General features: G+C 38.9%; 1 protein-coding gene across 3 annotated transcripts in view; it reads left to right on the plus strand.

The window, feature by feature from the left end:
* Positions 1-21,130, plus strand: part of PDE1A (phosphodiesterase 1A) — a 198,484-nt gene that overhangs the window by 17,204 nt on the left and 160,150 nt on the right. The window contains exon 1 of one of the 3 annotated variants that reach the window (XM_040703691.2): positions 14,233-14,388. The exons of the other annotated variants lie outside the window; for them this stretch is intronic. Coding sequence (XP_040559625.1) covers positions 14,387-14,388 — 2 coding nt within the window. The 5' untranslated portion in view covers positions 14,233-14,386. Of the gene's footprint in view, positions 1-14,232; positions 14,389-21,130 lie in introns of those variants that run through there. 3 annotated transcript variants of the gene reach the window in all.

Genomic DNA, 21,130 nt, shown 5'->3' on the forward strand with positions numbered 1-21,130 from the left:
TCAATTATTATGAAGCAAATGGAGCTGCTGTAATCACAGGCTTTGTGGGATTTGATAAAATACTTTTATTAGAACAAGTGAGAATCTACGTCAGCTATGAGATTAGAGCAAACTTCTTCATTGTGGCTTTTGGTAAGTAATGAAGGATAGATTTTTATTTCACGGAAAGTCTATTTGGTAGGATGTTTTAGGGAGGGAAATTGAGGCATGGAGATCCTAAAGTTTTTAGTCAACGATAATTAAACAGAAGGTTAGGGTTTAATGCTTGAGGTTTTTGTGCTTTTTGCAACTTTGAGTAATCAGACTCACATTTCAATTTCCTTGGGGAACTGTGGGCTCCTAAGTGCTCGTGTCTTTAAACAAGCCACGCTTTCCAAAAAAAGGCAAAAATGTCATAGGAATGACATTTTAAAATAAATTGTATTTTTCCACATGAAAGTTTCTTGTTGAAAGGCATAAGTTCCCTCACCCCCACCCTCTCATGGTAGAAATAGATACAGATTAGCATAACCACTTCTGCATGATAAATCATCATGGTAACATTTTGGGTAACCATAAAGATGTGACTACAGAAGAAATAGAATTGAATAAATCAAACTGTACTTTTTTGGTTAATAATGAAATATAAAGCTTTGGTTATGCTTCCATTTCACATCCTGTGAAGTTAAAGAGGCTCAGATATGGTTAATTTCCCTGAAGAGCCCTCAGTGACTGTAAAGCCTGAAAGTGACATTAAAGACTGGCATAGAATTATGTTGGAAAGACAATGAAATTAACAGTTCAAACTGCAGATCCTTTAGTTTCTCTGCTTTACGCGCTGAGGTTTTTACACTGATTAATTCACACCCCACCTCTGATTCATTCAGTAGCACACCCAGCCATTGCTTTCACATTTGGGAGCACTGACTGCTGAGCTACTATTTTGGTCTCCAAAGCAGGCTCTCGGTTTTATGGGTGTGTGCCGCTTATCCCGGGTTTCATCTTTAGAATGAAAAGAACAGTGTTACTTTTCACTTCAAGGAAATGTACGTGCTGAAAGAAGATCACAAGCGCTCCACCACTGCCAAAGATGCATTGTGGAACCAGGTTTGTGTAATTCTAGTTAATGCTGGCATTTTTCAGTACGTCTTAATGGAAGATAAAAGATGTACCACCCATGGGTAGCATCTCTATTCAGATAGCTTAACTGATACCATGTCTCTGGCTGTGTTCTTAAGTCGGGCTTCTACTGAAAGGAGAGATCCTGCTTTCCCCTCCACCCTCTGCAGTGTGTTTTGCCCCATCCTTTGGGCTGCTGCCAATGGAGCACGCAGTCCGCTGGAGCAAAGAACCATTCTGATTGGAAATGAATCAGTTTTATGGCTTTTGCTGGTCTAGTTCCAGACCAATCCGTTTTCTGAGAAGCTTATGATTTAGCCACAGCAGTATTTGCACTAACTCAAGGGAAACAGCAGTAGTAATACTCTACTTAGGAGTACTGGGAAGGAATTTGCCCTTTTAGATAGTCGTATGGTATTAGGTCAGATTCATGTGGTCCATTGAAGGACATTCTTAGCTGACTGGCATTAAAAAGTAAACCAGCTAAAGCAGTTGCACTTACGTGACTGTAACCACTTATCTCTAGGGTCCTGCAAAGCATTGGAAGTGCCTCTCACCTTTTCTGCTTTCATTGCTCTGCTTTCCCCATGGGGTGCATTATATATGACTGTACAGCTGATGCATGGGGAAGCACAGCAGCTGAAAGCTCCTTCCTTTCCTAAAAGTAAAGGTCTGCTGTTGTTGCTGTGTGAGGGAAAGAAGGGTTTTATGTGTACAGGCACTTTTCCCTATGTCTACAACAGCAATTAGGCACTAATATGGTGACGGTGATGAAGCTTTAAATGAGAGAAAAAGAGAAATCTGGTTTCCAGGAGAGGTAAGCACTGCTATTAACAATGTTAGTGTTTGGAGTTCTGTGGCGTTGTTTATACTATTTTTCTGTTTACATCAGTAGTTAAATCATTGCTTGCTGTGACCTAGACAGACCTTCCCGCATTAGACCTCAGGTTTTTTTGTGTGTTTTTTTTTTCTCCAAAGTGTCCCTTTAATAGATGGCTCCTTGCCATCCTCAATAAGCTCCTCTCCTGAAAGTAGCCAGCTCTTAGGGGAAATAATTTAATAGCTCTGTTGTAGGCATGCAAATTACCTTCTATAGCATTAAACTAGCCTACATATTCAAGTCAGGGCTCTCAGCCCATCTGCCAGTAGAGATTCTTGCTGCATCTGCCGCTTCATTCAGCACTTTACCCCAGCTTCCTGATTTCCTTGGCAATTTTGTGTCAACAGAGCAGTAACCTTTAAGGGTGACAGACAGGTCCAAGCAAGAGGCACGTTTTAGAGCAGACTGGTTTATTAGTCAAAACCAGCATGCAGAGTGTTACCTGCCAACCTACTGAACATATCTTGAGAGAAGTGCTGCATCTAATCTCACAAGCATGTGGCCAGATATGTGATAGAGCAAGTCTGGGAGTGAAGAACTTCTGCCTTCTGTGGCAATGAGTTACCAAGTGGCTGCTGCTCTGTGATAAGTGTCTGCTCGCTTGCAGATGCACACTTGGGGTAGGTGCAATGCCAGGTAGAGCTGCTTACTCCTTGCCTGGGCTGCTGCTTTCATAGGGGAAACAGAAGTTGAAAGGTTTATTTTTGTTGCTAAAGTCAAGGGTGCTTTCTCAGTGTATGCTCAAGGAAGAATTTACCAAGTTAATATTTGTTTTTAGAGCTTAATTTTTTTTTGTAAGTGAAAAGGTTAGAATGTTTCAGGGGAGCCTTCATCCTTAAGTGACAGAATGTAGGCAGAACTGAATTCCAAGTTTAAAAAAGAAAACCACTGAAAAAGAAGCAAATGTTACAGTAATGGAAGTATTTACTATCTTTGTTCTTTCAAAATGGGTATCACTATACAAGTATGTGACTTGCTTTCTTTTTTAACTAGCAATTTATTGTTGCTTGGAAATCCTCTTAAGACTTCCTGATTCCTTGCCAAATCTATAATTCATTCAATTTATGTATTTATTCTTATAACACGAGCTCACTCAGGGGTATGTTTTTTATTTTTTAGAGAGTGAGAGATTTTCATTAATATGTTTTGGTAAGAAGAATAATAAGGCCTCAGTTTAGCTGTAGGAGCCTTAGATAGCCTTGTTTTCAGGCAGTATTTGTAATGCAGTACTTTGTGTAGTTTATGATAATCCTTTTAAGCAAGAAATCCTTAGTCCCATGTATGTAAGAACATTTTTATGAACTACATGATTCATCATTAGTCTATGCAAAATACTCATTATTCATTGATAACAGCTATTGCTAGATGCTGTTTCTGTTCTTGTTTTTGGGAATATCAACAGTTAGACACAATCAAATGATAAGATGTGGGATAAAATCCAAACATTTGGAACCTGCTTGGAAGTGAATCTTAGATTGTTTTGTTTCAGGATGTGTTTCTCCTATCGTCTTGCTTTATACTCCATGAGATATTATCAGTTTTCTAGTTTTGGGATTAATGTGAGCTTTGTATATTTTTAAGGGGAAGGAGAAGGAAGAAAGACATTTTAGAAGACTAAGTTCTGAATATTTTCATTAGAATTGGATAAGTTTTGTACTAGGAAAAGCAAATAACAAAACAGCAGTACAACAACAGAAAATTTGAGAAGCATCTTGTTGGTGATTAAATTCAGGAACCTAAGAGGCGGTCACTGCCCAAACTTATACAGTTCAAGTGTTTTTACAGCTTAACTACTTGGAAAAAAGAAAAGGTTATTTGCATGGCATATTCTCAGACTTCACAAAACATTTGCTTTTACTCTCTGTTAGTCATGAATTTCACATTGCTACTAAAAATGTGCCCTTCCTGCTTCATACCTTTGAAGAGAAAATCTTCTGGCATGTTTTTGCAAGAAATATTTAGTGATTTTTAACTTCCTTTTTCCTAAATTTTAGTGTGTTTGTGGGTGGTGATACAAAAAAAAAAAAAGTGTTTTGATGGGAGGGTATTTTGATATCAAAAGAGCTGCAGTGCACTCATGGATTATTCTCCTTCCTTTGCCTACTTGCATGATCCCTAATGAGAGTAATTACAAAAGTTATCAGTATTACCTCATTCTTTAAGACACCTCAGGGGTTTGAGAAGTTAGTTGAACAGAGTTTGCAGAAGTACTTAGCCTAAGACATGTATACTTTTTCCTGCTGCCCTATTAACATTAGATGTAAGCTCTGAGCAGTTGGGTTTGCACTTGCACATTTTCTTGTGAGCACAGAGGTACAGCTTTTTAGTAGAAATTTTGCATCATAACAGCTAAAGCTGCAGCTGGCAAGTGTGCCTAAGAGCCCTGTGTCTGAGCAGCCTTGCACTCTCCCAGCATGTGGCAGTAGCAGAACTTACTCCATACAACCTCCAGGTAGTGCAGACACATCCTTAAGACCTGTAGTAGGAGGTGAATAGTGGGCTGCAGTTACCAAATGAGCCAAAAATCTCTGCATGGTATTGCCAGCACTGTTTGTGGGAAAGAAGCAATAAATGCATCGCTAATTCTAGAGTTGGCCATTATAATTTTTTTGCAATCTCATTGCATGTGAGATGAAAAGATCAAGTTTTTACATGAGAATTCAATTCAGAACTAAGTTGCAGTATATTTAAGAACAGAAATCACCCTAAAGGCAGCTAAGTATAGAAAGGTTGTAGTAAAATGGATAATAAATGTTTCTAGCTTACATCAGTATCAACAGATGCCTGACATCACGTTGTAAGATTGTGTTCAAAGTGTTAATGTTGGATGCCCCATTCCTGGAGGTGTTCAAGGCCAGGTTGGATGGGGCCCTGGGCAGCCTGGTCTAGTATCAAATGGGGAGGTTCGTGGCCCTGCCTGTGGTGGGGGGGGGGGGGGGTTTGGAGATTCATGATCCTTGAGGACCCTTCCAACCCGGGCCATTCTGTGATTAACTCCAGAGATCAGCAGATTAGTACCATATGACAGACATGCAAGAAAATATGTTTGGGTACATGCAGATAGCAGCTGCTCAACTGAAATAAAGCTGTAGTAGATGACTGTGATGCATCAAGGCTTGAGTTCAAATTCTGCTCCCTCTGATTCAGACTGCTTTTACAACCCTCTTTGCTCTGTCAGATAGGTAATTTTACGCTGAGGATGCTTCTTCCAAATGCCAGGGCCCTGGCTCAGACAGTCATTTCAAACAGCACTGAAATTGTTTGAGTTTTGTTTCAGCATAGAACAGCAACAGAAAGCCTTGAATTTCAAAATTGTGTTGTTAGAAATGTTCTAACACAGAGCACTGTTGAGAGTGAAAGAATTTTCTTGCTAAAATATTAGGCACAATAAGGAACTTACTGTTTTAATTATCTGTTTACTGAGACATATGGTTTTCTTTATGAGGATTTAGAGCAGGGGTGATGAACATCCACACAGGAACTGTTCGTCAACTGCAGCTCTGTGTGACCAGCAGCACCTGCATGTTGGCACAGCGGCTCTTCAGGGACCTGAATCTGATAAAACAGATTCTGCCCTCCCATGTCCACTCAGAGCACCTTGGGGTGATGAGACAGTGTTGCTTCCTTCCTATGAACCATGCTTAACTCCTTGATCTTGGCTCTGCTGGGTGTGACTTGTGTCCTGCAACCGCCAACTGAAGGCCTTGTCTCCTGGCTGTGTCAGTCGGGGGTTGGCAGTTCCAAGCAGCAAACTCTGGCCTTCATTCGGTGCACCGAATGAAGAACAAACAGATACAGCAGTTTAAGCAAACTAAGCGTTCGCCACTATTTTCCTATTTTTAATGTTAGAATTGTAGGAGTGATATAATACCTTGGGTAAATCGAGTTAGAAGACCCATCATCTGGAAAAAATGCAGTGATTTCTGGGGTGTGCTTTTTGTTATAGATTATTTTTGTTGTTGTTGAAACAGTTTTATCACTTATTTTTCTTCCTTAGTGATTCTGCAAACACTGAGATGCTATCTGATTTTTTTCATGCTGGGGCTATTGTAATCCTTGGAAGTTTCTGGAAGATTTTGATTGAATGCTTCTTCTCTAGTTACTGTTTCTGTTGACAAAATTTTTTCCAAATGTGAAGCTGTTGCAATTCCTCTTTGGTAGGATATGGGTGTGTGGTAAGATTTACAGATGTTGTGCAACCATTTTGTTTTACATTTCCAGAATAATCTGGACAGAAGCACTTCTGGCCTTGGGCAGAACATCTCTGTTCCATTCCTACTTTTCACCTTATGCTCCTCTTGTGCTAAAAGTGCTTTGACCAAACACACAACTAAGAAAAGATTTACTTTTGTGGCATTATGCTGATGTTGGTGGGGCAGGAGAGCAATCGGCTAAAGAGCCCCTGTGGGCTAGGCTGCACAGCTGTTTGGAGCTAGAAACTGCCTTTAAGTCTAAGCTATATAAATTGCTTTGTTGCTGTAATAAAGTTTCTTGTTATGACACAGTCTAGAATTCTCTAAAGCACAGAATTGATATTTCAAATCTGTCTCACAGTGATACGTGTTCCAGCATTGTGCACAGATTGATTGGGATTCATTGTCTCATTCATATTTTGTAACCATGACCCAGGAAGTTTCATAGTAATTCAGAATCATCTTGAATCTCAACTGTTCTGTTGACCTCAGTGCTGGTAGTTTCAACATATTTTTCCAGTTCAGCTGTAGGCTGTAAATCAGGAACACTCTGGAAGTTTTCCAGGCTCTGTGCTGATATATGTGCACCTCAGAGGAGCCACGTGTGGATTTAATTTTTACAAAACTGAGCTGGTGACAGCCCTGAGCAAGCTGACCTCGTAGCTGACCCTGCTTTGAGCAGGAAGTGGGACCAAAGACCTCTTTTTGACCTGAATTATTCTAATGGGAAGGTGTATGTATTCCAACTTCGTTTTTTTTTTTGGCTCTCTTGTTGATCAATTCTTCTCCACAATGTGACTGCAGGAATCCAGGTTTGGGAAAGCTTTCAATCTGTGGCTATTCTGTAGTTGAGAATATCATGCAGTAACAGAAACAGGAATGCTAGCATGAGTGGACCTGAGAATTGACTTCCACCCTTTAGACAAGAGAAATATTTTTTCTACTCTATAGTGCAGTTGCCTTTTCCTTTACTCTTTCATTGCTGTTTTTGACATGGGTAATCTTAGTTTTGAGCCAGAAAAGTGAATTCTCTGTTACCTGTTGTCATTTTCTACTTTGTCCTGTCACTTGCAGTTTTGATCTGCATGTCTTTATAAGTAAAAGCAATGCATATACTTTATGCTCATGAAGTAGCTGTCCTCTGGGACCCATAACAAAGTGGTGACATCTCCTATCCACCTTCTGGGGGGGCTCATGGATGGTATCAGGAGTCCCTTCCATCCTCAACTGTTCTGTGACTCTGTGCAAGTACTTTTGCAGCATGAAGATGGTTATTATACTATTATTATACTAGATTGTATTTACACTCATCTTAAAGGATAGTTTTCTTTTTTTTTTCCACTATATACATCATCTCCAAGAAATTTAATCACAGGATAATGCTCTGCTGTTGATTTTCACTCAGTTCCTGTTGACTCCAATGGGAATGATGGTGGGGGAACATTACTCCAGAGAGATCAGTGTTATTCTCAAGTCTCCTAGCACCTGATTTCATACATGACTGAAGCTCAGTGCTTGTAAAATTTACTGCCTGGTGATATTTTTAAAGGACTATTTTGATTTCATAAACCATCCCTCAGTAATCGGGGACTACTTTGAAGTCTACTAAATAGTACAGCTGGGAGCTCTGTTGTATCTGTAGTGAAATATGAACAGTGTATAGCATCTGGATACAATAAATCTGTCAAATTATAACTGAAAAAACAAGGAATCAATTAAAATTTAATATTCTACTTGCACAGGGAAAAGCCAGCACTTTTACCTAGAAATTTCTTTTAATCTTTTTAATAAACCACTGAATTGTTGGTTCACAGCTGAAATTAAACAGCAATAATTGCTTTTATTTTAAGTTGCTACAGCTTAGTTCCTATGTAGCTGATTTTTTTCCACTGTTTTGTAGAATATTTATAGGAAATACCCACCAGGTGGAAATACCTGCATAAGATTGTTGGGAAAGTTAGATTATCTGCAATATGCATATGCCTCCTTTGTAAAATGCAAGATGGATGTTGGTCCACGCAATTTCACTTAACAATATGTTAAAAGAAAGTTCGATCTGAATTTCAATTCACCCTTAGTTTTGTGAACTCTTTCTTTCATGGAGCAGAACATGCTCTGTCTTAACTAGTTCTAAAATGTTTGAGGTGCAAGTCAGAGTCCAGTAGCAGCACTGTACAGTAGGTTGAGTACTGAAATGTAAGTTGCAACTGTTATTTCTGTGAAGAGTGTAGCTTAATATTGTTTCTCAAAGAGTGTTTGCCATATCCCTCAGAAAATTAGCTGTCATTCCAAGAGTCAGCTTCTTGATTACCATCAAGACCCATTAAGAGTTTCTCTAGTCTGGACATAACAGTATATATAATCATAGAATTGTAGAATTGCCTGGTTGGAAAAGACCTTAAAGATTATCAAATACGTGCTGAAGAGTTTAAAAACACATAAGAAAATACACAGTAGAGGTAATTAACTTAATTTCTGACTCTTGACCTAACTGTTGATTCTGTATACAGTTTGATAAAAAGACTTCCATTCCTTTCCAATTTCTTTCTGGATTTGCTAAGAAAGCTTCAAGATTTGATTTTATAAGATTTCAGACAATTTCAATGTATGTTTTTCTTTGTGACTTACTAGAAATCGGGAAAAGAAAAAAAAGGTTTTTTGGGGAGTGCCCCTTGGAATGCCTGGTTTGGATATTTGGCACAAAAGTACTTGGGATAGTGGATAAGCCCTAGTTAGCAGTTGCCTATGTGGTTCACAGTCCACAAACCCACCAGTGTACTACTTGTTTTTGGTGTGCTGTTTAAGTGTGCCACACAGTTACTTTGATTTCAGACTCTGAGAAAGGGAACTGAAAGCTCTGCTGAAGCTGTGTGTGATGGGGACAGCAGCTAGCCTCCTTGTTCACTTTGGCCAGTGTTAGATGTGTGCTTGAGTGGACTGCTGTAGGGTATGCTTGAGGTGTAGCCAAATTATTATTAAGGGATCCTGACAGTGGTGACAGGCTGTGTAAGCCTTGATTGTTCTGAAGGAAAGATCACTTAGGCTTTTAGCAGTCTCACAAATCCTCTGCATGTGGCAGCAGTCAGAAATGGGCATCTGATTTGCAGGAGGGAAAGCCCAATGTTCTAGCCCTCTGTCAAAGTCTGGTGCCTGTCTGACAAATAGTATGGTTATTTCAGGGTTTCTGCCATACCGCAAATGAATACCTCCTTCTGGAAGATGGCCATGCCAAATTCTTGAGGCTCTTCATACATAATCTTAATACTGTGAAGTATGTTGTGTGACTATAGAATGAGTAGCGATTGTTCATTTAACTGTGTCTGTGCGAGCCTTGTACTCTGCAATTGGCTCCAACGGAAATGTTTGTACTTGTATCTTCCCGTGTTACTGATTACTGAAGTAAATACATAAATCTCACTGTCAAACCCAGAAGGTGCATGTGATAATCTGCATAATTTTGAACTTCAGTATTTTCTCATATTCCAGTTCTGTTGGTGGGATATCTGCTATTGTCCTGATGTCTGTAGCCCTGATTTTAAGACAGTGATACCAATGGAGTGCTCAGATGAGTCCTCAGTTCATTCCTAATGACCAGCAAATGTGCTCTAAGGTGTCTCAAGCTGCAGTGTTTTTGCCCGCAAAATAGCAGTCTGAAGCAAATACGAGATCTGTTATACGTGGGGTGCAAGGAGCCCTTTAAGCACAGGCATGGAGAGTTAACAGAAACCTTGAAAGTAGCAGTACAAGATGGTACTGGAGACTGAGCCAAAAACTCTGCTACTGGTACTTAGAATGAATGCAGACTTGAAAGCAGACAAGACTGGTTTTAAAGGTAAAAAAGAACAAATAGCTGATATATGTGGAATACAATGTATTTGGTGAATTTGGATATAAGGTAGACTTATAGACTAATAATGAAAAAGGTGTAGAAACTTGTTAGGAAATATAAAAGTAGTCCCAAGTGACCTATAGAAGAAGGAGGTAGAAACCATCTTGCAAAAAGGAGATTACATTGCCATCCACATTGCCTTAATTCCTAAATAATAACTATAAATGTTAGTATTGCATTTTGATGAGACGAATAATAATTCTTTGATCAGACTGTTGAAGCTTTAATAAAACTAGCCTAAACCATAGCTTTGTCTTTAAAGAGTACTCTGCCTTTTGTGTGGAAGATGTTGAGTAGAGCATGAATCAGCAGCAGGCACATGCATGCGCACACACTGCTCCTTCCCTGTCCAGTGCAACAGTAGTGAAGGTGCATTCACTCCCATCCTCTGTTTTGGGGGCAGTATGTGGGGAGGAGTTGATATATCCATGAGATACACAGCACAGAATGGTATAGATGGAAATCAGTCGTACCACATTTTTCTATCCCCCCCCCCCCCCTTCTTTCTTTTCCTATGGTGATCTGTGTATGAGCAAAATCATAAGGAAAAAAAGATTCTGCTTATGACTAGGCATCTGCTATCTCAAAGGGCTGAAGAGGAAACATTTGGCTCTTTTGTGATTATAGTATTTTTCTCTGATAATTTCTGTAGCACGCTAGTTGGCCTCCTACTTCAACTTCTGAATGGCAACTGACAGCATTTTTCTTCATGAAAAGAAATTTTTAATGGGTTGTACCAAAAATAGCTGGAACTTTCTGTCTTATGTGAAAAATACAGGATATGAGTCATTATCAACAGTAGGAGACCTTAGATCCTCTGTAACTTTACATATCTTCTGTGGCTGTATCAAGGACTGCATTTAATCTGGGCAGCACATGCTCATTCCAGATAGCTACAGTAGAAAATTTGGCTCACGCTAACAGGTCTTATAGTACCTATTCTATGGTGAAACCTACTCCACTCTTCAAAGAAACTTAAAGAGGAACTTTAAAGAAGTTTGCAACCACTCAGTTCTTCATACCTTAAATTAAAAGTGAGGAAAATTCAGTAATTATTGGCTTGTCTTCTGCGGGAGAAGAGAACAGTCAGAAACTCAGACTTCAATTCTTTCAGGAGTTTCTGATGTTCCATGTTCTTCCAGAGGTGTCACTTTTGTCAAATAAGTGATGTCTATCAGTGAAGCTTTAAGATTTTTACTAATCTAACATTTTTAGCAGTCAAAGAGTAATTAATGGTAACCATGACAGTTTTTGTAAATCTCTATTGGTAGAACTTACACTTCAAAAATATGTATTTCTTCTCATACTTCATTCCCAAGAGTTACATATGGATTTTGAAATTCTTGAATGTAAGTCTTTCATAGATGAAGAAGGCAAGGCACCAAACAGTATAACTGATCTGCATGTAGGGATCAATGAGAGCACAAAACCAATACCTTGTAGAATTCTTGCTCCCTAGGTCTGTGCTTTAATTAGACCCTGTACTTCTGGATACTTTAGAAGTAGGCTGTTAAGCATATTCAGATTAGGGAGACCTTATTGCTTGAAATGAAGGCTGAATAAACATCTTCAATGGTGTGTGTTTCCTAAGTCATGAGCCAGCTACTACACAATAAGAGTAGGCTGCTCCTCTGCATGTTGTGTTTGCTTCTCATTCTTCTGGGGGGGGTGGGGGGGGGGAAGCAGTATCTGTATAGAAAAGAGTTGAAACACTGAATGAAGGCTTGGGGCCACCTGTCTCTGTTAGCTTGGTACAAGTATAAGCTTTTGACAAGAATGATGCATGAATATCACATTTCTCCATCTCTTTGTGGGTCTCTGAACAGAAAGACTTAGAATGAAAGACCGAAACCAACATGGCTGGGTGGTTTTTGAAGAGCTATGTGGAAGTTTCTGATCAAGGTTGCTGTGTTTGAGCACTTTAACTGTAGATATTTCTTCCCATATTGAATATTATATTTTTGGAGTTAGCCTCCACAGGAAAGTTGGGGATTATTTAACTGAAATTCAGGCTTCAGATTTGCAGTTGTAGATATGGAAAAAATCCATCTCCCAAAGAAATGGGTGGAGAGAACTCTAGCTAGTTCAAAGGACTCTTTCCACAATCAAAGTGAAAAATTCTGTTTTTCTTTCTTAACATAATTGCTGTTCTGAACTCTCTTTCTATGTTGTTTTTTTTTTTTCTGCACATGATGAACAAATACATGCAAACAATGGAGAGTTGACTTGAATCGAGTTTGACTCAAATATTTAAAATATTTAGCATGGAAATCTCTACTCTGGATTTATCCCCATGGAAGAAAGGCAAAAGAAGGCTCAGGAGTGTGGAAGGCTCTCTACTTCAAATGTTGGTACATGGAATCTTTTTCAAGAAGAAGAATTTTTTGATTTATGCTCTTTAATCTCTTGCTTTACATTATCATACACACATTGCCTGTTAGATGTTGATTTTAGAGTGTTGGATGGCAGGCTGGTACCATGGGGGGGGGGGGGGGGGGGGGTTGCTTTCACATTAGAAAACCCACTGTCTTATAGCTATGTTGTTGTGTCATCAGAGGAACTTATACATACAAATACCAGTTTCCTTCACGTGTTCTGCAGAAAGAAGGTAGAAATGGTGTGTAACAATGCTGACGTTCCTTGGGAAGTAGTTTGAACTTGCCAAAATGTATACAACGTTACTTGGTGTTACTGACTGGCAGAAATTGCAATTTGAATTTTCCTTGCAAACCGTGAAAACACTGGTAGTTGGATTTACTGGACTGCTAATGCAGACCATGACACTTGTATCAGGAATTGCATAAGGTTTTCTTGCAAATAACTCCCAAGCTTTACAGTACATTCAGTTATACCAGAGCCCATGCTAAGCTGATTACTGCAGCTGTGATAAGTCATGATGTGGGGGTTTTGACTGGAACGATAAAAATCCGTATAATACTTACAATAGGGTAACCATACCATGACTAGAAGGACATACCCACAGTGAGCTGCACCCACAGTGAGCTGCACCCACAGTGAGCTGCACCCACAGTGAGCTGCAGTTGAAATTCTGGCCTAAACCAGTACCTATCACTCCCTGGTTCCCAAATACTTTTAATTCCCAAGTTGCACCTTCAGCACCTGGGTCAGATGTGTCACGCTTATATATTGCTCTGCTAAAGCCTCAAAATAACCCACCACTGAGGATGTTGGTGCAATTACTCAAGTGGTAGTCTGGAATGCTTGGACTTGAGTCTAACAAGACAAAAGTTTTTACAGATATGTCTGATTGAGAAGCTTATGACATCAGTGAGTAAAAAAAAACTAGTACAAGGCTGATGGGCCCTTGACTAATCTTGGATTGTTGGATGTCAGACCAGAATCAAGAGGTATTTTTAAATGTCAGTTTGAAGCTGATTTATAGTGGTTCAGTCTCAAGAGCAAACTGCTTAGTGATTCAGGGATTAAATTGGATGTTATGATCTTTTCAGTATGTACACAGGCAGCTCAAAGAGGCTTTCAGTGCAGAAAATGTGCAGTCAAATTAAGAGATTGATGTAAGTCTATGGTATGAAGTCCTTCTAATATCTGAGATTTCTGACCTAAAAGGTGAAGTATGTAATCCCAAAACCTGACTAGTGCCACTGAAAATGAAGCTATTGCCTTGTCTCTGCCTTAATTTTCTACTTCTGTTAGAACGACAGTGAGAGGTTACAGATTTCTGGCATTGCTCACCAGCTTCTAATGAGCGTTTTTGCTTTGGTTGCAAAATGCTTCTATGTATTTATTGGATAAGAAGCTATCTGCAACATAGCAGGTGCGGCAAAATAATTTTTATTGGCTACCTGTTACAACTGTGTAAAAGTTGTTAGCTGTGATTTAGATAAGGCCAGTAAATATTTGGGCTTGTTCAGCAGCAATATGTTCTAAACACCTCTCTTTTGTGGTACACTTCAGTGAGGGCACCAGCTAGCAGGTTGAAGTGTGCACTGCTTCTGCATGCGGTGCTCTCTGTTTTCCCTGTTTTGTGGCAGAGAAGCTGACTCACGGCTCAAGCAGTGGCAGCTCATGATATGCTGTGCAGCAAGTGGCAGTCCCAAATTTCATATATGCTTTCCTCCCATCTGGTAAGTGGATGAGTCATCTATGACTCAGTTTTCTCTGCTCAGCTTAAGAATGATTCCAAATGAGTCAGACAGAATGTTTTCAGGGACTCCTGCTGTTAGAGAGCGCTTCACCTCTACCGCTCCTGTCTTCTCATCTCTCCCATACTGTGGGCTGTGGTCTAACTTCTTTCTACCCTAAACTCAAGACTGGTGAAATTTCTGCTTTAGTGAGCCATTTTGGATGTAAGTATGACTTTAGCTTTGCCTTTAGTATTGTCAGACATGCAGATACGGGAACAGGACCTGCCCTTTATGGTGGCTTTGTCCATCACTGCTGAAAGACCTTCATATTCTCTGCTGTCTAATCCAGTGTACCCACAGCATGGGTACAGGCTTATCTTCAGATGGAGGAACTTCAGATAGTCACAGGTTTGTTATTTCCCTTCTTGTGCACTGTGAGTAATGAGTTGGCCTGGGCTCCATTACTATGTTGGTAGACTAGGTCTGTTGTGATTCTAGACAGCTATTTGTCTGTTGTGTCTGTGTTTGGGGAGCAACTTCAGAATTACTCCTTGTCACAGATGGCTGTACTCTAAACCAAGAGACTGTGGGGAAGGACAGGTGCTAGGCTGCTGGCAGGCTCTTGGCCATCACGAGCAGGCTGTTCATTAGTGGTAGGCCTCTGGGAAATGATTAGGGATGCTATGTTTGTAATAATAAAAATTGGGTAAAGTGGTCTAATAGTACACAACAATAGTCTGCATTTGTGCAGAGCGCTTCAATAATATTCTTAAAGTTGCTGCTTAGGTCTACAGGTGACAGAGAAGAGGTAAATGGATGGTAGAGAACTTTCAGGGAGCTTACCTTCCCGTGTGAATATGTACTTTCATGGCTTACTGCAGCTAAAAATGTATGTAAATATATTCTTTCCATAAAGAAAGATGCAGATAGTACAACCACAAAATGCAAAAACCAGCTCTTGTCTCTCACTGTTTTCCCAACCATATGGCCAGTCCTGTAGATGTGCCCCTTACGTAAGAGAGATCCTGCACCACGCTTAGTTACTGCTTGATGGTTCACCCGGAAAGGAGTCTGAGAACCACTAACTGAAAGAAATACCGAGTTTTTTATTTCAAAATCATTCTGTTAATAATCAAAGTTTGTACATCTGAAATCGAAAATCTTCGGACTGTATCTCCTGTTACTTATGTTTCAGTTTAATTGAAACCAAATAGCTGTTTCTCCTCTGCTTGTTCTTTTGCCCCTAAAGCAATTTCTAGTACTGTGTTCTCACTAATTGCTAAAATCACTTCTAAATAGCATCCAATCCTGATGATTCCTTGATAGTTTAAGGATTCACCACCAGAAACAGCATTTTCTTCACGATCTATATCTGAAATTAAATGTCTCAATGTCATTTTCTGCTTGACTTTATTCTGTGTTAGCAGGCATTTTTTTAATTAGAGATTAAAGATAATGTGATTATTGCCCCCATACTAAATGAACACTTTTTCCTTCAGTGGTTGGTAACACTGACAATATAGTACGTAGAAGCAAAGCCAGGGTGGTTATCCTAAATGACTGCTTGAAAATGATTATTACTAAATCTGGAAGGAAAACTGAAATATTTCTATATGCTCATCTGAAGGGGATCAAATGTTTCCTTTCCAGACATCAGATTCCATGGCTTTCAGATAGCCATGGAATCTGAAAGGATTTTTGTTCAATTTTGTTGACACCATAAAGATGGAAATTTGTGTCTATAATTATTGAATTTGACGAAGAGGAGGGAAACAGGCAAACTACATACCTTTTTGTTATCAAAATAGTAATAATAAAAAGCAACAAAACAAAGTTCATCACTCTCTTCTACAGAAAAGTAGTAATCTTTAGGATGAAACAGGTATGGAAATGTGAGGCAAAAACGGGCCTAGACTAAAGGAAAATGAGTGTGGGTGGAGTGAGATTACAAGGTCTGACTCCAGAAGAATAGCCTGCAGCCTGATTTTGGCATTGCTTTTATTAATAACTATAGTGCAAAAGCAGGCATGTACTGATTTCAACTCATTGGTCACACAAAGTCAAGGATGATCATAAACATTAGAAAAGAAACTGCATGATGCTGTAAAACAAAGTAATAGCAGTAGAAAATTTAATAATTGATAAGGTAAGGTTATGCTTCTATGGATTAACATTTCTATTAGAAGCTGGTGGCCCATCAGTTGAAGGTGTGGAAAAGAACAAGATTGTTAGCTGACCATGAGGCACAAGAGACGTGTAACCTTGAACAAAAACAACAGGCTGCTAGGCCAGAGGACCCTCCTGGATTCGTTTTGAACTCTATAAACAAAAATGTAGTGGATGTTTACACTCAGCACTGGTTTAGTCTGAAAAGATTTATTGCATGAGTTTCTTCCATTAGTTTTGCTGGAAGAAACGATACAATAAAGAAATGAGACCAAAACCCTTATCATTTTTGCATGTTAGCATATTGAAAGCCAAATTATTTTGTTGTCAGTGAAACGTGCATAAATTCCTTTGCCTCAGATCATAACTAGTATCACTAATGAAATATGAACTAAAAAGTAATTACTAAGATATTAACATCCTGACCATCTTTGCTGCCTGGCAGTCCCACCTGGGTTAAAACCCATCCTTGCTCTCCTTTCACTCGTTTATTACCTATTTTATATTTCTAACACTTACCCTCAGCTTCTCCAGTGTATTAAAAACTTCCCATGTGATTCCTTATGGTTTGCTAAAGCTTAACTGTACAGGTTGATTTATATTTACACTCTGGATTGCTTTCTAGTTCAGAAGAGCTCTCAGAGATGCTTTTATAAATTATTGTTTCGCTGAAAGGGAAAGGCAGCTAAATCTTCTCCTCTACCTCCTCAGATTGGTAAGTCCGTATTTTTGCTGAATCCGGTGTAGGATTCTAGGAAAGATCAGTGCTGGGATACTTCATGCAGTGAACCACTCAGGATTTTTTTTAACTGTATTAGGCCTGAAGAGATCCTTCCACATTTGCTTAGAAATGTCAAAGTGAGTTTCTTTATAACACTTTGCCCTGATGTTCTACAGCATTCTAAAATTGTTTTCATATCTGGAACCATAGACTTAAAAAATGAACAAGCAAGGAAACAAACTCAGAAATCCAATATCCTAACCCTAATTTCACATCTTTCACATCCCTTGTAATTTTTCAAGTCAACTTTGCGTGATTAGCTGTTATCCATTTCCTTTGAGAACTAGCAGTAAAGTGAATGTTATCAGTAGGAATTTCCTTTTGAACGTAGAGGAATTCTTCTGCAAGGTACTGTTTATGACTCTGTCCTCTTTCCAAACCTACAAGTATATATTCAACACAGCATAGGAAAAACAGATGAAATAATGAATCATTGGACAATAATTCTCAGTTCACTGATCAGTTCTTGCTTTAAAAATTGCTTGAATTTATTGCTCCATCATTCCAAAGTGAAGGACAAAGGTGATTGGTTTTGTGTTGTTTTTTTTTTCTCCCCACAAAACCATCATGTCCCAGGCAGTGCCAGTCCACTTGCCAATGTTGCTCTGCTGTCATGCTTCTTCAAGAGCCATCCCATGTGTGAAATAATGTGCTGTCTCTGTACAATTCATTTTCAAATTTCCAGATAGCCAAAATGAAGGGTAACTCTACCAGTTATTTGCATCCCTAAACTATGTTAAGAATTTTCTTAAGGATAGCTACTAAGATTGTCTTTTATAGACTAGTACAGTACACACAAAATTATTGCAGTGATATGAACTGAAATGGTTCTCTAAAATGAACACAATGTTTCATTTTTTCATGCAGTTGAAATTTTCTAATATGATTTTTCCAGTTAGTTTTATCAATTATGTTAAGTATTATGTACTCCTATTTCAGAAACCTGTGAAAGTCATCTTCTGTTTTATATTGAGGTTTGCAAAAGAACAAAAAGAGCCATCTATTTTATTTTCTTCTGCACTCTGAATTGGGTTTTTCTCCACAAAGACAGCTTGTTTCCACATCAGCTTCCTGATTGAATGCTTTTTTTTCGGTGTGTTTAATTAGATTACTCTGGACAGCATGAACTACAATAAGCTTAAGCAACATCAAGCAGCTGATGGCATTGTTTTGCCTAACGTCTCCTGAACAGTCCTCCAATTGTGCTGAGTTGCTGTAGCAATAGCTGCCCACTGGTGGTGGACTTGCTTGAGAAATTAAAAACAAACACAACTGTCAGTGTGACTGACTAACATGGCAGACACTACAGCTCCAGCAACATCAAGAAACTCAGAATTATTTCTGTTATGAACATAAATGAAGCATCACTTTGGTTAGGATTACCTGCGATGTATGTCTTTTTTTTTGTAGGTCCAACAGCCTACTGTGTTTTTTTCAATGACTATAACTATCTAAAACATGAGATGGGCACTGAGGATTTGCAGAATTAGTTTTCACACGTGACACCACTGTTTCCTCACAGCTGGTGTTGACTGGAGTGGCACCTTAAAATTCCACTGCGTACTGCTGAATATTTCAAAATTGGACACTTGGCATGAGTATCATATACTAGTCTCATGTGAATGCAACACAGAGATAACTGCCTCTGTAGTCTCATAGGAATGGCTGGAAGAGCTTTAGTCTCTTCAAACAGTACAGATTTCCCAGGTCTCTCTAAGAGTTGTGGAGCAACTGCTGGCTCTTTTTATTCTCTTTTTATTCTTTCTTTCTTTTTTTTTTTTTCTTTTTTGAGGATTCCATTGTCTGAACTCTGTACAAATAAGTGCACTGAAAGATAGAAGTACTATTTCTATGCCCAGATTAAGGTGGTTCACGTATTTATGTAATATTATTAAGCTGTGTATAATTCACCATTCACCCATTCTGAGATACTTAAGGCATCGAATCTGTTCTTAACATACAAACCATGAAAAGACACAACTTACTCCTTAATGTCAGAAAATGACATTCAGAAACTGGTTTTAGTGCTGTTTCCTTCTTTTTGGGATGTAACTGTACTATATTCTATTTCTCCAACGTGCTGCAAATACTCTAGAGATAATACTACTAGTTCAGTTATTTAGGGAGGATAAGGGAGGGGGAAAGAGAGAGAGAGACATGATTTGTGGAAGTCACTTTAAAAAGGCTTTTTTAATTTTAAAATGCCTGTGAGTTCTGAGTACTTCTGACTCTTCTCACCTCTTTAAATTTTTTCAAATACTTTAGTACATGTTCTGAAATTTTCGGACTGAATTTGCCTGCCCTGGAAAGCCAATGCAGCAGCTTAAGGCCAGTAATAATTATTAGCCCATCTGTTTTGCTTTGCTATCCTACTCAGAGTAAAAAACTATAATCAGCCTCTGCAAAAGATGCTGCAGCCTTTACTTTGGATGTGTATTTCCAGAGCTGTTCCATTTGACTTGATGGAATGACAGATCCCTATCCTCTCTGCTGTTTCACGTCTATCTGTTTAGATTTCTGGGATTAAAATTGAATTTAGTCAGATACTTGGATGAAATGATGCTTTAATTTGGTCTCTCTGACAGCTTTTTTTTCCTCTTCTAAGCAACACTTGTTTATTTTTTTCAGTATGGTCAGCAGTCACAATCTTAAGTGATAACTGTCCTGTGCTTCTGTCTTGAACCAGAATGTCAAAATCTCCATTTAGAAAGGATCACATCATCCTATCCCACTCCGCCTTAGCTGTCCAAAATTCAATATGATCAGGGTGGGACCCTGTTTAAACAGACACAGCATGGAATATTAACTAGTTTCTGATTATATATTTGCTTAGTGATTTTCAATCTTTCATTCCGATTAATAATAATAATAAAAAGCTGTATCTATGGTAACAAATTGTGGAAAATAGCTTTTAGGCCTGAGGAGTTCTCAGGGAAAATGGTTTGGTGGTTTTAAAAATCATAGCAGATGTCATCACAGCAAAACTTGGGGCATTGCCCTGTAGCGATGAGTGGCACGTAGAACGTGTTGAACACTAATGCTGTAAAGCAAAAAGGCAAAATCTCTTTTATTTTAAATTATTTAGAATAGCAGAGTCACAGAATATCTGGAATTGGAAGGGACCCACAAGGATCGTCAGGCCCAACTCCTGGCTCCACTCAGAACCACTCAAAACCCAAGCCCTGTGTCTGAGCATTGTCCAAATGCTTCTTGCACTCTGGCAGCTTGGGGCCATGACTACTACCCTGGGGAGCCTGTGCCAGTGCCCACCATCCTCTGGTGAATAACTTCTTCCTAATTCCCAACCTGACCCTCTCCTGGCACAGCTCCAGGTCATCCCCTTGAGTCCTGTTGTTGCCAGAGAGCAGAGATCAGTGCTGCCCCTCCACTCCCCACATGAGAAATGATAAGCTGCCATGACTGGGATCGAGTAGCTCTTAATTTGTAACAAGGAGAGGCATTTAAATTGCCTAAGAACAGACAGGTTGGTTTTAGCTGCATTCCAGTCACAAATTGTTTTTGCAAATTATATTCATTCATTGTAGCTTTTTAAAAAATTATTTTCCTCCTCATTGCTGCTTTTGAGTTACTGTATACTAATTAAGGAGACATCCCAGTACAAGATTTAAATCTTATACATTAACTATTGATCATCAGATACACTTTAAGGGAAATTAAAATTACTACATGGCAATAATAGACACTATTGCAACAAATTTGTCATTTTTACTTTCTTGAATATCCCCCGTGTGTAACTTTGTCTTCTGCCTGACTTCCTACTGTAGAGCTGAAGGAAGCATGTGTGTGACGCTCTTTTTCTTTCCCATATTATTTTCCATACTAAAAAGTGTTGGTTAACAAGCAATGGTTTAAGGGAGCCTCCTGGAATTAATAATTCTAGCCTTAAATATATTTTCCCCCCAACCCATCCTTTTACCACAGGAAGAAAGATGCAAGAAAGCAAATATGTAAGAGTAAAGAATTGCTAATCTTGGAATTTCATTAGTGTGGTTAGTA

The sequence above is a fragment of the Gallus gallus genome, chromosome 7 (assembly GCF_016699485.2).
Source record: "Gallus gallus isolate bGalGal1 chromosome 7, bGalGal1.mat.broiler.GRCg7b, whole genome shotgun sequence".
In the NCBI taxonomy this organism is placed as follows: Eukaryota; Metazoa; Chordata; class Aves; order Galliformes; family Phasianidae; genus Gallus; species Gallus gallus.